Genomic DNA, 13,544 nt, shown 5'->3' with positions numbered 1-13,544 from the left:
AGGAGTGCCAACCTGATTAAAGACCTAAAGATAAGGGAAAGACACTAAAACTTTCAGGAGAAAACAGAAGAATCTCTTTATGACTTCTAGGGAAACAAAGGTTTTTAAAGATAGGATATTTAAAGCATTAACTAGGACGAAAAGACTGCTGGATTCAACAAAATTAAGATGAAGTTCAATCCATCAAAAGATACCATAAAGAAAGTGAAAAGACAAGCTGTAAACTGAGAGCAGACATACAGCTGACAAAGGATTATTATTCCAACATGTCAAGAAACCTGAGAAATCAATAGAGAAAGGCGAACGTCACACAGGAAAATGAGAAGAGAAACAGGCGTGCGAGAGAAAACAAAGATGAACAATGAAAAGATAAAAAGAAGTTCAACCCAGACGTACTCGGGGAGTCCTGCTGGCAGTGAAGGTCCTCACGGCATTCCATTTCACAACCACAAAACTGGCAAAGTTAAAACTTCTGACAGCATGAGGATGAGGTGCGAGGGGAACCACGACCGAAAAGGGTCATAAGTATGAACGTTCTGGACGGCAGCCTGGAGAGGGAAGTGGGTCGGAGGAAGACAAACTCTGCGTGATCTCATTCATGTGTGGAATCTTAAGAAAAAAAAAAAGAAACTGAACAGACTGGTGGTTGCCAGAGGTGGCGGGTAAAATGTACCAACGTCCAGTTATAAGGTGGAAAAGTCTGGGGATGTCACGTACAGCATGGTGACCACAGTTAATACTACTATATTGTGTGTCTGCAAGCTGCTAAAAGAGTAGATCTTAAAAGTTCTCTTCACAAGAAAAAAATCGTAACTATTTGAGGTGATGGATGTTAACTAAAATTATTGTGATCATTTCACAATATGTACACATACCAAATTAAGTTACATACCTGAAACTAATACAATAGGTCAAACATATCTCAATTAAAAAAAAACAACGTGGCATTACCTCATAAACTTGAAGACGCACACACCTTACAAACCCAGCAATTCCAATCATGCACATGAATATGAGGAGAAAAGTAAAAAAATGTTCACAGCAGATACAGATGAACTAGTAAAAACCGGGAAGAGCCCATTTCAATGACAGAAGAATGAGTACATAAATTACAGAATATTATGCTGAACTGAAAGTAAATATACTGCATCTACGTGCAACACTGATGAATCTTAGGCACACCAGGATTATAAAAAGAAGCACAGAAGGTTAGAAACCGTATAATACCATATTTTTTTAAAACTCAAATACAAAACTAAACACTACGTTGCTGAGGAATAAATAACTTATGTGTAAAACCTATTTTTAATCAAGAAACTAATAGGAATTCAAGACCGCCCTTACCTCCAGAGGAGCATTTGGTAACACTTTACTTTCTAAGTTGGGTGCTGGTCTCCTAGACGTGCATTCTGCAATGTGATTTTGCAACATTAAGCATTAAATAAAAACATACTACTTCCAGAGGCATCTCCTTTCCAAGCATTTTTGAGAAGAATCTACTGAGCTGAAATCAGCTTTATTTGATTCCCATCCACTGTTCCCAGTAATACTGTTTTCTGGAATGACACGGCAGATATATTTTCTTCCTCTTCATGGTATCCTTCAAATATTAGGACAGACTGCAGCTTCTTTTTCTGGTCTAAAACCATATTCTTACAACATTCCTAAGAGGAAGGGGTTCCCAACTTTACATGATGTGGAAGCCTCTTCTCAGGGTGCTTTCTGGATCACCGACGTCACTGTCATCCCACAAGGAACAAGAGGCCCCGTAGCCTGCAACGCCCTGGGCTTGGCAGCCCTGCTGCATGCAGTGCGCTGAGGGCAGAGGCGTGCTGGTGAGGAGGGGGGACAAGGCAGGAAGAGAGGGGGCTGGAAACTGAGGACCGAGAACAAAGGGGACGGATGAGGCAGACCCTGCGAGGGGAGACAGGGCGTATATTTCTTCCTGGGATCCAGGAAGAACTATACATGCGGTCTTCATCCCTGGTTCCTGGCGCAGGGCTTCTAAACCCCTGGAACTTCCCGAGGGGAGGAGTGAGAGAAGCGTCTTTGTCACTCGTCACACCCCTTTCAACCGCACAGGAGTTTATGCCACATGATGACCAGACTGCAGCCGTGACGCAAGCCGCCCCTTCCTGAGCAGTACTGAGTCTCGGGCTAGCACGATTCTAAGGACTGGCCTCAAGAGAACGGGACCAACACTGTTTCTCATAACAGTCGGTAGCCCCCCGCGCAGGAGTCTCGCGGGCAGACTGGGAACAAGACAGCACCTGAGGAGAGACCACGAGGAGTGCACACAGCTGCGCGCAGCAGGGGCAGCGACAACCCTGGCCTTGACGATCCATGAGATCGCTTCCCTTTTCCCTTGAAAAACCTTCCTGGTTGAGCGGAATCTTCAGAACTGGTTCCGGGACACGAGTCCACCTTCTCCCCAGGGCGCCGGCCGCTTGCATAAAGCAAACTTTCTGCTCCTGCCAGCACCTGTCTCTTAAGTATCGGCTTTCTGAGCAGGAGCAGCTGAACCGGAGTCTGGTAGCAACGGCAGCTGAAAGGTGGAAGCAACCCACGTGTTCACCGACGGACGCAAGGCTGAACAGAATGTGGTCCGTCCACACAAAGACAACCACTCAGCCTTAGAAAGAAATCCTGACACAGGCTACACCTGGAGGAACCTTAAAAACATTATGCTAAATGAAACAAACCAGCCACAAAGGGATAAATACTGTATAGTTCCACTTACATGAGGTCCCTAGAACAGTGCAATTCAGGGAAACAGAGCAGAGTGCTGGCTAACGGGCTGGGGGAGGGGAAATGAGGCGCTCGTGTCTAAGGGGGACAGGGCGCCAGGTGCGCAGGATGAACGGCGTTCTGGGGATGGCGGTGGTGAGGGAAGCAGAGCAACGACGATGCACTTGACACCCCTGAACGGTCACTGAAACACGGTTAGGCTGGCACGCTGTACGTAATATGTATTTTACCACGACTAGAAAAGGAGCTGCGTATGAAAATGTTCAAGGGAGGACAAAGCCTGTGCTTCCAGAAGTGTGGGACCGCTGGAAGCAACTGGAAGGGTTAGGCTGAAGGCCAGAACCAACGAGCACGGAGAAGACAGACAACACCCCCGTTCCCCAGATCCCACAGGTCCTGCGATGCAGCCTAAGGTCGACCGAGGTTTGGGAGGAACTCCCCGAGACTGCTGATTCACATCAAGTGCATCACGTCTAAAAACCTGGATGTTTCCACGGGAGCTGCTACCAAGTCTGTATTTCTGCTACGCTTGTGCTGCTGATTTTAAGACTGATTTACAACTAATTCTGCTTCAGCTTTGACGCTGTGCTCGTCAGGACAGTGTGAGCCTCGAAGCAGCACCTCTGGTATTCGCTTCCTGACAGCCGTATGGCACCTGCAGATCTGAGAGGCAACTTCGAATTCTGTGACCACAAGGCATCCACTGGCTCTGGGATGCTCAGGTTCAGGTAAAATACTTCTAGGTGTTACTAAGTCACCAATACGTTCTCCCGAGGCGGACAGCTCTCTGGAATAGACCACGTGACGGGGAAAAATTCCTTCCCTGATGTGCAGCAGGACGAAATGAAGCAGAAAGACGCACCCTGCTGTTCCTCTTTAACGTTCTTTCTTTACAGAGTTAGATTTGAGGGAATTAGCTCCTGCCCTTAGGCTAGAACTGCCCTTAAAGTGAAAGCATCCAGCCAGCTGGTGTTTAATCACCGACAAGAAGAGGCGAGTCAGTCCTCTGCGAGGCTCGAGGTGCCCCGTGCCTCTGGCGCCCTCTCCAGACCCCACGGGTCCCAGCACTGGCTCCTGCTTTGGAGGCTGTGTCTGCAACCCCTTCGGCCCACTGCACGTGCCTCCGAGTCCGAAATGGAGCTAATCCACAGCAGCTTGCCGCTCGCTGCCGATCTCATCTCGTCTGCAGTGCGGTTTTGGACTTAATATTCTTTTCTTGAAATGATCTTGTTCAAAAATGGTTCTTCTGACTGAAGAATTCAGTAGTAAAACAGGAACTGTCTTTTTTTGAGGACATTACACCACCCTCCAAGCAGTGGTTCTAGCCCTTCCTGGCTTTTCTCATTGCTCTGGAAACAGACAACAATATTTTTAAACTGACCTCAGTATCGTGGTGCATTTCAGCCCAGCACTTAGGTCCGACGCCAACAGGGTCTCGCCACCGTTCGCAGGTGCCCCGCTCCGCGCGTCCTCAGGAACCGGAGCCCCCAGGCAGTTCCTCTCACGGGCCGCTTCTAACCTCCCCACCACTCGGCCCCACACGCCCACGTGTCCACTTGACTCTGGGTTTCAGGCCGGTGCCACGAGTGGCCGCGTGGGCAGCAACGCTGTGCAGCGGACATCCAAGGCGAGAGCCGTCCTCCTTCCTCAGATGTGGCCCTCCCCGCCATCTGACCAGCCGCAGGCCCTTCCCGCCAAGCCTCCGACGGCTGCTCCCCTCCCGGCCCCGCTGCCAGCACCTTGGCTCTGGCCCTCGTCACCGCTGACCGCAGCAAAGGACAGACGAGCCCTCGGGTCCAAAGGTGGACTCCAGGGAGGCTGCCGGCTGGAGGTTAATGAGAAGGGGGGCTGGGGCAGAGTCACAGGAGGGACTCGGCCCCAAGGGGTAGCCCGGGACACAGGAGAATCCCCCTCGTCACCAGGCGGGCGAGCGGGGGGCCGGGACTCCCGTGGTGTGGGCAAGGCGGGTGCAGAGACAGATGGGGTGCAGGTTCTGAACACGAGGACATTCCCGCGTTCGTCCCTGTCCGTCCCTCTACCCCCCCCTCACTGACCCTGCCACACGCGCTGTCCTGCCTGTCTCGGGATCTCTGAGCCCTGCGGACTGTCCCTCGGCTGGAGTCGCCTTGCCCTCAGCCCTGCTCTGCACCCCGAGACACCAGGCCACGAGTGCAGGGATGCTGTCACACTCACTCCCGGCTGCTTCTCAGGTGCTGAGAACGGAGCCCATTTCCCGATGGAAGGACTCACCTATGGCCTCAGTGTGTCCTCAGTAAACATCCTGCAACGAGACGGATGAGGGCTGCTGCGAGCACACCGGCAAGTTGCCACCCGACATACTTTTTCACGACCTGGTTCCTTCAGGAGCTCCTGGTGAAGCCCGTCCCGAGGCCCCAGCAGAGGGCCGGCTGCCCGCAAGCCTGCGCCCTGTGCCCGAGCACGTCCGTGCCCCCGACGACGGGCAGGGGGCGGTTACGGGAGCAGCAGCGCGTCAGGCCATCCTCCCCCTTCCCAGACCCCGAAGCGTGGAGCCGGGAGGACTAGGCCACTGCCTGATGGGCTACGTGCTTCTACGGCGTTGGCTAAGGTGACAATGCCCAGAGCAGCTCCGCACGTTGATGGGCACGTAGCTGACTGGATCACAGATATTTCAATTCTGTCCTCTTAACCACAGAAACAGATTATGATGGAGGCTAACTCAGATTAGTTCTCCAGGAACTCATCCATTATTCTACAGTTGACAGTAGTGGTTAAAGTCAAGTCCAAACAATAGAAATCGCCGATTCACATCACGCATCCAGAGATACAACCGGAAAGAGAGTCACAAATACAGGTGGGCTTGGGCCCTGCTTTCTCTGGTTCCATTCAGTCCTTCCTTTAATTTCTTTTAGTGCTTTTTGTGTGTTAGGCACAGTTCTAAATGTTGAAGATTCAAAGATGAATAGAATTGTACACAGGCACTCAGGGAGGTACAGTTTAAGGCGGAAAAACACTACCTAATGTAACAGTATATCACCGAAATTCTGAGAGAAGAATACATTTTCCACGGGACACGCAGACAGTAAACACACAATGTCGACAATTAGATTAGCGCTAACTTACCGTGAAGTATCACTCACTTAATCCTACTTCACAGAACTTAAAAACCTTTAACGTTACAAGGCACTATTTAAACCTAAACCTCAAAATTAAGGAATTTTCAGACTTGGCATCACGTAGATGCTACCTAAACACATCGGGGAAATATGGCATCACAGTTTACCAAACAACACACACATTTAGACTGAGAGAATATTCAGAAGCATAAAGGGTAGAGGAAAGAGCAAAGGCTCTGAGGTAAGACAGGCTTTGAGGCTTGTTTCTCCCTCTGGAAACAGGACGCAGCGCCTTCCTCAGGGGGCAGCTCTGAGGACTAGACGGGACGTTACTGGGCATATAATAAAGGGCAGCTACTTGTTGCCCACACATGACTGTAGCTACAGCTGAAGAAAGGGAATCAGGAAACGGCAGAAGGATTCTGGTTCGGAGAAGGTTCTGAAAAAGCAGTAAGAGTTCCCGCTACCCCGCAGGTCACAAAAGCCACCCCCGTGCCCCAGAGGACGGTACAGAAAGTCAACGCTCCCTACCTGCCCCGTCTGATAATGTCGGGCAAACTGGTGAACCACTCGGTAATCATTTGCAAAGTACTCCATCAGAATAGAAGGGACCTCGGCAAAGTCAGTGGGGCACCTGGTCCCTAAAATGGGGGAGAAAGAAGGAAGCTGGCCTGAATCACATCAACACGTTCATCCTACTACAAACACTCTTTTAAAATTTTTTATTTGTACTTCTGATGAACTATGATAATCTTTAATTCATTAAGTCAATACTTCTATAAAATTATTGCACATATTTACAGAAAAGTTTGTAGTAACCTCTTATTTTCCCACGTATCAGAAGTAAAACAAAATATTTGCACAGCTGGATAGAACACCTTGTAAAGCAACGGCTCACACCCTCTACAAACAAAACTGTCTTCAGCTGTGCTGGGCTATACCTAAAACACAAATTACAACATTCTTACTTAATTAACACAGCAATTGAATTTAATTCATGAATTCCATCACCAAGTGCCCGTATCCTTCATTTGTTTTAAAAGTACTTTACCTATTGATTGCTTCTGGTAACAAGGTCAATCCTCAATACAGAAAAGCAACATTTCAAACTCAAAATTATTTAAAGAACAAATCCTGTAAGCAAGTCTTGGTGACACTTTATGGTTCTGTCCGGCCCATCTACCGCAGTCTTTTCAAATACCTCCCTCCTCCCCCAAAATACTGTGTGCAAAGTTAGTTACTAAATACTGAAGACCAACACTTGCCCAGGTGGTCGAAGGCTGACTGGCCCTGTCTGATCGCAAGCTTAAGACTCAGAGAGGATAAGCAGGAGGGAAGCCTGGGGCGTCACCCGACACGGCAACCCGTCAGCAGGGGGACCACAGCTTTACGCAGGGGAGAGCAGAGGAGAAACACAAAGCACCTGGTCATACCTTTACAACATGCCTCAAGGTTTTCTAACTGGTTTTGGATAAAAAGAGGCAACGGTTCATTCACTTATTCACTTGCTAAGTCTGTGCTCCTGGCTAAGGAGATACGCTTATTCATACACACGGCCACAGACTGAAATTCCACATGATATAGGACAAAACGTAAAATGGTACAAACTGAAAAGACAGGCAACTGAGATATTCCTTGGTGAGAACTGTTGTCAAGGATGGAAAAAAATGTAACGAAGATCGGGTAGCATCGCAGTTGGAAGGACAAGATGATGCCATCTGCGATAAATGACCACAGATTTTCTAAATGAAAAGCTTTTTCCAGTTTAAAATGAAATGTACACGTTTAAAGTCCCCTCTTCTTGGCTCACCAGTGACATGCTGATAACGAGTCCGTCCCAGCATTGAATGCATGGCGTGCCCCATTTCATGGAAGAGATTTTCCATCATCCCAGGAGTTAATAATGTTGGCAAAGTCTTTGAGGAATGGGGAAGGTTCAGCATCAGAACGACAACTGGGAGCTGATAGCCCCCGTCTTCCTTTAATCGGCCCCCACGGATGGTGAAATGGCAGTCCTTTAAGAAAACACAAGTGAAGGGTAATATAAAGTTGTATCAAAATGTGTGAGTACAAATTTTACCTTAATTCCATTCTTCTATTTATTTAGTTACAGACACTTTCATCCCAATACTTTTTATTTTGCTAACATATTGATTTTTTAAAACACCAATAATACATTGAGCTTGCGTTGATGAACTCATTCCTCCACTCCAAAAGTATGTGTTGAGTGATGCTATACCAGATACCGGAGACAGAGTCACCACTGAGCTTAGCCCTGCGCCCTCAAGGTGCTCACGGCAGGTAGGAAGGGACAGCTGTGGACCACGGGGGGCACTGATGTTAATGGAGCCCCTTCTGTGTCAGGCGATGAACCAGGAGACACTTTCCACACCACCGTCTCCATCACTTGGAGGTGACGAGCTCTCAACTGTCACAAAGCAAGGAACCCGAGTATCTTTCCCAGTTCGCATACACTTCATCACTTACTCTTCACAGTGAGTCTATGAGGCAAGCATTTCATTTTTCAGATGAGAAAACAAGCTGAGTCTTGGAAATGCTAAGTCACGTGTCCAAGGGCACAGCTAGGGCTGCGGCATCTCAAACCTGAACCCCCCGGGCTGGGGCTCAGACCACTAACCCGGCTTCTCCAGCCTTTCAAGCAGAGAGAAGACACAGAGGACACAGAGGTCAACGACCCAGACTCTGGGCCCACCGTCCAGATCTACCAGCCAATCGCCTTGGAAACTGGGTCACCTCCACCAGACTCACCTCCACCCTGTCAAACGCCAGAGCAGCTGACCAGATTCATAAGCTCATGTCTGCTAAAACTGCTCTGGAAACTGTGAAACCACTATTTAAATATAAGGTACCATGATTTCTGTTGGAACTTAATAACCCGAATTCTTGACAATTCCAATCACACTGCCCAAAATTGCTTGAAGCTGATCGACCAGGAAACCTGGTTTGCGGCTCGAGGAACTGAACCTCACTTTTCTGCATAAGGAGTGAACTGGTGGTTGACAGGGTCTCCACAGGGACACATCTTGTGCCATTTGAAACTAGGTCCATGTCAAGTATGGAAAGTGGCTGAGAGCTGGGGCTCTAGTCAGGAAGTTTGGGTTCAAATCCTAGTGCTTCTAACTGTGTGACTCTGGGCAAGTAGTAACCTTACCTCTCTGACATCAGCTTCCTCATAATGTCAGTGTCCAGTTCAAAAGGCTGATGTGAACTTTCAAAGATGTGACATGAAAAAGGACCCAGAGCACTGGCGGGCCCACAGAAGGGCTGGCAAAATGTCAGCTATCATTATTACTACCGTTACCATGACCCAGATAAAAGTGACAGATACAGATCTATGTAATTACCTTCATAAGTTTTATTAGCTTTAAATTCTACCCAAATTTCAAATTTATATATTTAGCCACCATCAGTAATGCCTTTTTTGTTTTTAAAGATTTTTTTGATGTGGACCATGTTTAAAGTCTTTGTTGAATTTGTTACAAATTGCTTCTGTTTTATGTTTTGGTTTTTTGGCCACGAGACATGTGGGATCTTAGCTCCCTGACCAGGAATCGAACCCGCACCCCCTGCACTGGAAGGCGGAGTCTTAACCACTGGACTGCCAGGGAAGTCCCCAGGGATGCCTTTTAAATATTAGGAACTACAAAAGTGAGGTATAAAGTTCACATCAAGGGCTTCCCTGGTGGCGCAGTGGTTGAGAGTCCGCCTGCTGATGCAGGGGACGCGGGTTCGTGCCCCGGTCCGGGAAGATCCCACATGCCGCGGAGCGGCTGGGCCTGTGAGCCTGCACAGCCACAACAGTGAGAGGCCCACATCAGTTCACATCAATACAAATGAACTGCTGATTACTTTAGAGAGACCGTTCTGTAAACCAAGCATCACCTGGTGCGGTTTGTCTGGTCGCTGAAAAAAATCACAGTAAATGTACCCCAGCAGTCCTTCAGATTCATGAACCACGGCCTGGGGGAAAAAAAAATGAATTTAGTGGGGAATGCGGCCTTTAGAAACTCTAAAAGAAGAAACACATTCCTAGCACGAGAACCTGTTCACAAAACACCCAGAGCCACAAATATAGACGTTTCATTACTTCCTACGTCCCATGTGACCTCGAGGTGGCTTCCACTTTGCCCTCAACCTCTTCTCCTGCATCTCCAGGACAACTATGATTTAGGAATTCTGTCGGAAGAGGACACCCTCCTCCACAAGCCCTGCATCCTGACTGGCAGTCCCCAGCGACGCGGCTCTGCCACTGGGCCCACACCACCCGCAAGCGGTGGGAAGCGGTGCTGGCTGGATCATTTTAGCGACAAAATTATAGCTCCTCCAATCTTAGGACGTAAGGATGCGCGAGCACGCCAACCATAACCCTGGGGTACAGGAACAATACGCAGTGTCTGCCTTCGGCTGAAGAGCAGTAAGTAATACACCACTGACATCCTTCTCCCACATCAGGCTTCCAAGAGGCCCAGCTCACAGGAGGGATGGTCTCCATCTTTGCACAACCTGGGGCCTCTGCCATAAAGAACGGCAACATTATGCTTTAGGGCTTCCTGCAAGCGTATGTTCATTACTCCAGCAAGCGTCTACCAAGCATCTACCTGGTGTCAGGGACTGCTCAAGGCACCTGGGGAACGGCCATGAGCAAAGCCGGAAGGGGCTCCCTCCTGAGCTGGGGAAGCTCTTCATCGCCCACATTGTGCCCTTTCACTCTTTTCCCGGTGTGTCTGCACATTACCCACCGCTGCCATTTTGTGAAGCGCACAGAAGGATGCCCAGTGACAACCACGCTCCCCGCTGATCTCCCGACTCCACCACCACCTGCTCTACGACCATGACGTGCAGCCAGAAGGCCACAAGACAGTTCACGTTTCTCGTGAACCGTGCGCTAAGCACGTGAGCAAAGAGTAAAGCAAGAGAACACCACCACCTTAGGGCCCATAAAGCCCCAAAATCTTATCAGGAGAAAACGACGACAGTCGCAGCTCACACAAAGCGGGCCCTGGCAGAAGGGTGGATCCCAGGCTTGGAGTGACTGTCCAAGGGGTCTCACCAAGAGCACAGGCCGCAGGCGAGCACCTGGCGCGAACGTGAGCCCACGGGCGGGCAGGAAGGGGTGGGGGGTGCCTGAGGGAGCTGGAATTAACAGATGCGACACCTGGCACAGCGGGCACGTGAAGGGCAATGACAAACGTTCGTTTAACCGGGGTTTGTCGACATAAAAGACTCAACCTTCTATCAACTTCCTTAAAAACAAATTTTTTTTCCAGAGAAATAACTCTGCCGTTAAAAGTTTACATTAATTTCAGGCAACAACTGACGTTTAGAGGCAAGTGTTTCTTTCGTAGCATCCTGCATCACCAGTGGCGGTTTGGATCTTTCATCGGGCAAAGACAAGCGCCATCGGCGCAAGGCTAACTTGAGGTGAAACCGCTGTTAATTCAGCACCAAAGCCGGGAGTCCAGGAACGCAGCTTCTTCGCTCCAACCGGCCGCTTACCAGTTTCCGAACATCTTCACTCCACACCTCTCCCTCTGCAGGCTGCTCCACACACAGCGAGATCCCTAACAGCCTGTTAAACAAGGTATTCAGGCCTTCCATGCACGCTCCCAGGGAGAAGAACGGGCAGTATGCGCTGGGCTCGCTGTCGTACCTACGGAGGAGAAGCAGCTCAATCACAGCTCCGCTCGCTTCAGTTTCTTGAGGTAAATTCAGCTAACTTTTCATTGACAATTTATGAGCCAAGAAAGGACTGAAAACCTATGGTAGGTTTCGAGCTTCTGAGGGACTTTCAGACTCAGTCTTCTTCAGAAGAACAGCAGTCTGATTATAACTGTAGTAAGAGTAATACCAGTTGGAACTATAGTGGTAAAACTCACTCTACGAAATGCGTTATATTCTAAAAAGAATGTCACATGTCACGTCCGGTAAAATATTTGTTAATGGAAAAAGCTCCGAAGCCCTGTCGTATAAACAATCAGACCTTAATTTATCTTTTTGTTATATACCTTAAATGAAGGATAATATTCTCATGATATTAATCATTCTTCACCCCAAAACAACTTTTTTATGTTTTTTATTCCAACATAAACCAAAATACACCCAGAATGTGTGAGGTGAATGTTTCTGAATCATTACGCCAGGCCAAACCTTATAACCATAGCCAGAAAGAAGAGATCTAGAATGATAGTAGGTACTGAGTCTATTTCTACTTCCTGGGATTAACCAAATATGTACAAACTTACGCTTCTTACTAACTGGGGGACCGGATTTAGTGAGTGTGAACTGCACCACAAGTGAGATTTTGGCACAGAATCCACCAATTTACACCTTAATTTCTGATCACTTTTTCATAAAAGCAGACTCAGTGGAGTAAGAGACTCGAGTGGTCCAGCGGACTCGCTCACTGATTCGTTCACTCACGCAGCTGTCGACTGGCCCGCTGGACGCCGGGGATGGAAGGGGGCAGAGCAGCGGGCGCCCAGTAGGCTCAGGGGCCGGCGTTGAGGGAGAGAGGGCAGGGCATGCACAGTGGGGCGGCGAGGGCCAGGGCCTCCTTGTGCAGTGGAGATGGGAGGGGAGCCCAGGAGAGGCCATGGTGCAACCAAAGTACGAAGGCACGAGGCAGCAGGGCCACTGCAGTAACCAGGGGGTTAAACGAGAGCTCAGGACGCAGGTAGATGGGAAAGCGGGGGAGAGACGCTGACACCGTGCGGGGGGTCCAGGGAACCGAGAGCCTGGCCCGCGAGCCTGAGGAGGGGGGACTGTGCCCTCAGGCATGGGGTCTCCCAACATTCTGATCGTGCATCCCTGTCAATAAAATAACTGGAGTTATTTCAACCTTAATATGGGTATGTTTATAAATTATAGGCATGGGCTACTGATCTATTACATTTCAAAACAAGACATTTTTATAAGTTGAGATTAAGAAAAGTAAATCCAAAGAGGGCTAGTGGATTATCCGAAAGAGGATAACCTAGTATCTTATGGGGTTGCTTGTGGCCTGGGAGACGCGGGACATCACTTCTGCAGACACCAGAGGAGTGACCTGGTACCTGGAACCTGCCAGGCTGACGGTGAGGAGAGTGGACGCAGCACAGAGAGGGCGGGAGTCACCCAACGAGGGTCTGAACAGGGGCAACAGCAGGGGCTCTAAGACCAGGAGCCAGATCTAAGTTTCTTTTTCTTTTAGATGAAAAAGTTTCAGGACTGTGAGGATTTGGAGGCTGAAGGAGAAAGAAAAGCCTAGACTAACATGCAGGTCTCTGGCTTGAGCAACCGCGTGGGTAGGAGCCATTTAATCAGAGCAACGAACACACGCGCACGCACATGCGCGCACACACACACAAATTGAAGAGGGGAGGGTGGGTGTGTTTGTAGGAGAAGAAGAGAGATTCAGTTTTGAAGACACTGACTCTGAGGTCCTGGGAGAAGTCAGCACGGAGGCTATAGGAGGCTGTTATGGCCAAGGAGAGTGTGAGCTGGAAAAGGAGAAGGGGAGGGGCTGACAGGAGGGTCAAGGGCAGGTCCCTGGACTTCCAGGCGAAGGGGTGGAAAGGAAGACAAGGAAGAAGAGTTAGAGACGGCAGACTGTCATACAGAGTGAAGGAAGTCGGAAAGAGAAAAACAAGTATCGTATACTAACACATATATGTGGAATCTAGGAAGATGGTACAGATGAAC

The 13,544-nt window shown here is 49.0% G+C and overlaps 1 protein-coding gene across 1 annotated transcript in view; it reads right to left on the bottom strand.

Annotated features, from left to right (window-relative positions):
- The window catches only part of MIPEP (mitochondrial intermediate peptidase), a 134,606-nt gene that overhangs the window by 80,244 nt on the left and 40,818 nt on the right, over positions 1 to 13,544 (bottom strand). Inside the window, exons 11-14 of the mRNA XM_027116685.1 lie at positions 11,361 to 11,514; positions 9,747 to 9,824; positions 7,654 to 7,858; positions 6,375 to 6,484 (exon numbers count right to left, since the gene is read on the bottom strand). Coding sequence (XP_026972486.1) covers positions 6,375 to 6,484; positions 7,654 to 7,858; positions 9,747 to 9,824; positions 11,361 to 11,514 — 547 coding nt within the window. The remainder of the gene's footprint in view (positions 1 to 6,374; positions 6,485 to 7,653; positions 7,859 to 9,746; positions 9,825 to 11,360; positions 11,515 to 13,544) is intronic.

Source organism: Aethalodelphis obliquidens, unplaced genomic scaffold, assembly GCF_003676395.1.
Source record: "Aethalodelphis obliquidens isolate GAN/ISIS:26980383/991018 unplaced genomic scaffold, ASM367639v1 scaffold16, whole genome shotgun sequence".
NCBI lineage: Eukaryota > Metazoa > Chordata > Mammalia > Artiodactyla > Delphinidae > Aethalodelphis > Aethalodelphis obliquidens.
Note: the sequence above shows the minus strand (reverse complement) of the source record. Positions and strands in the feature narration are given on the sequence as shown.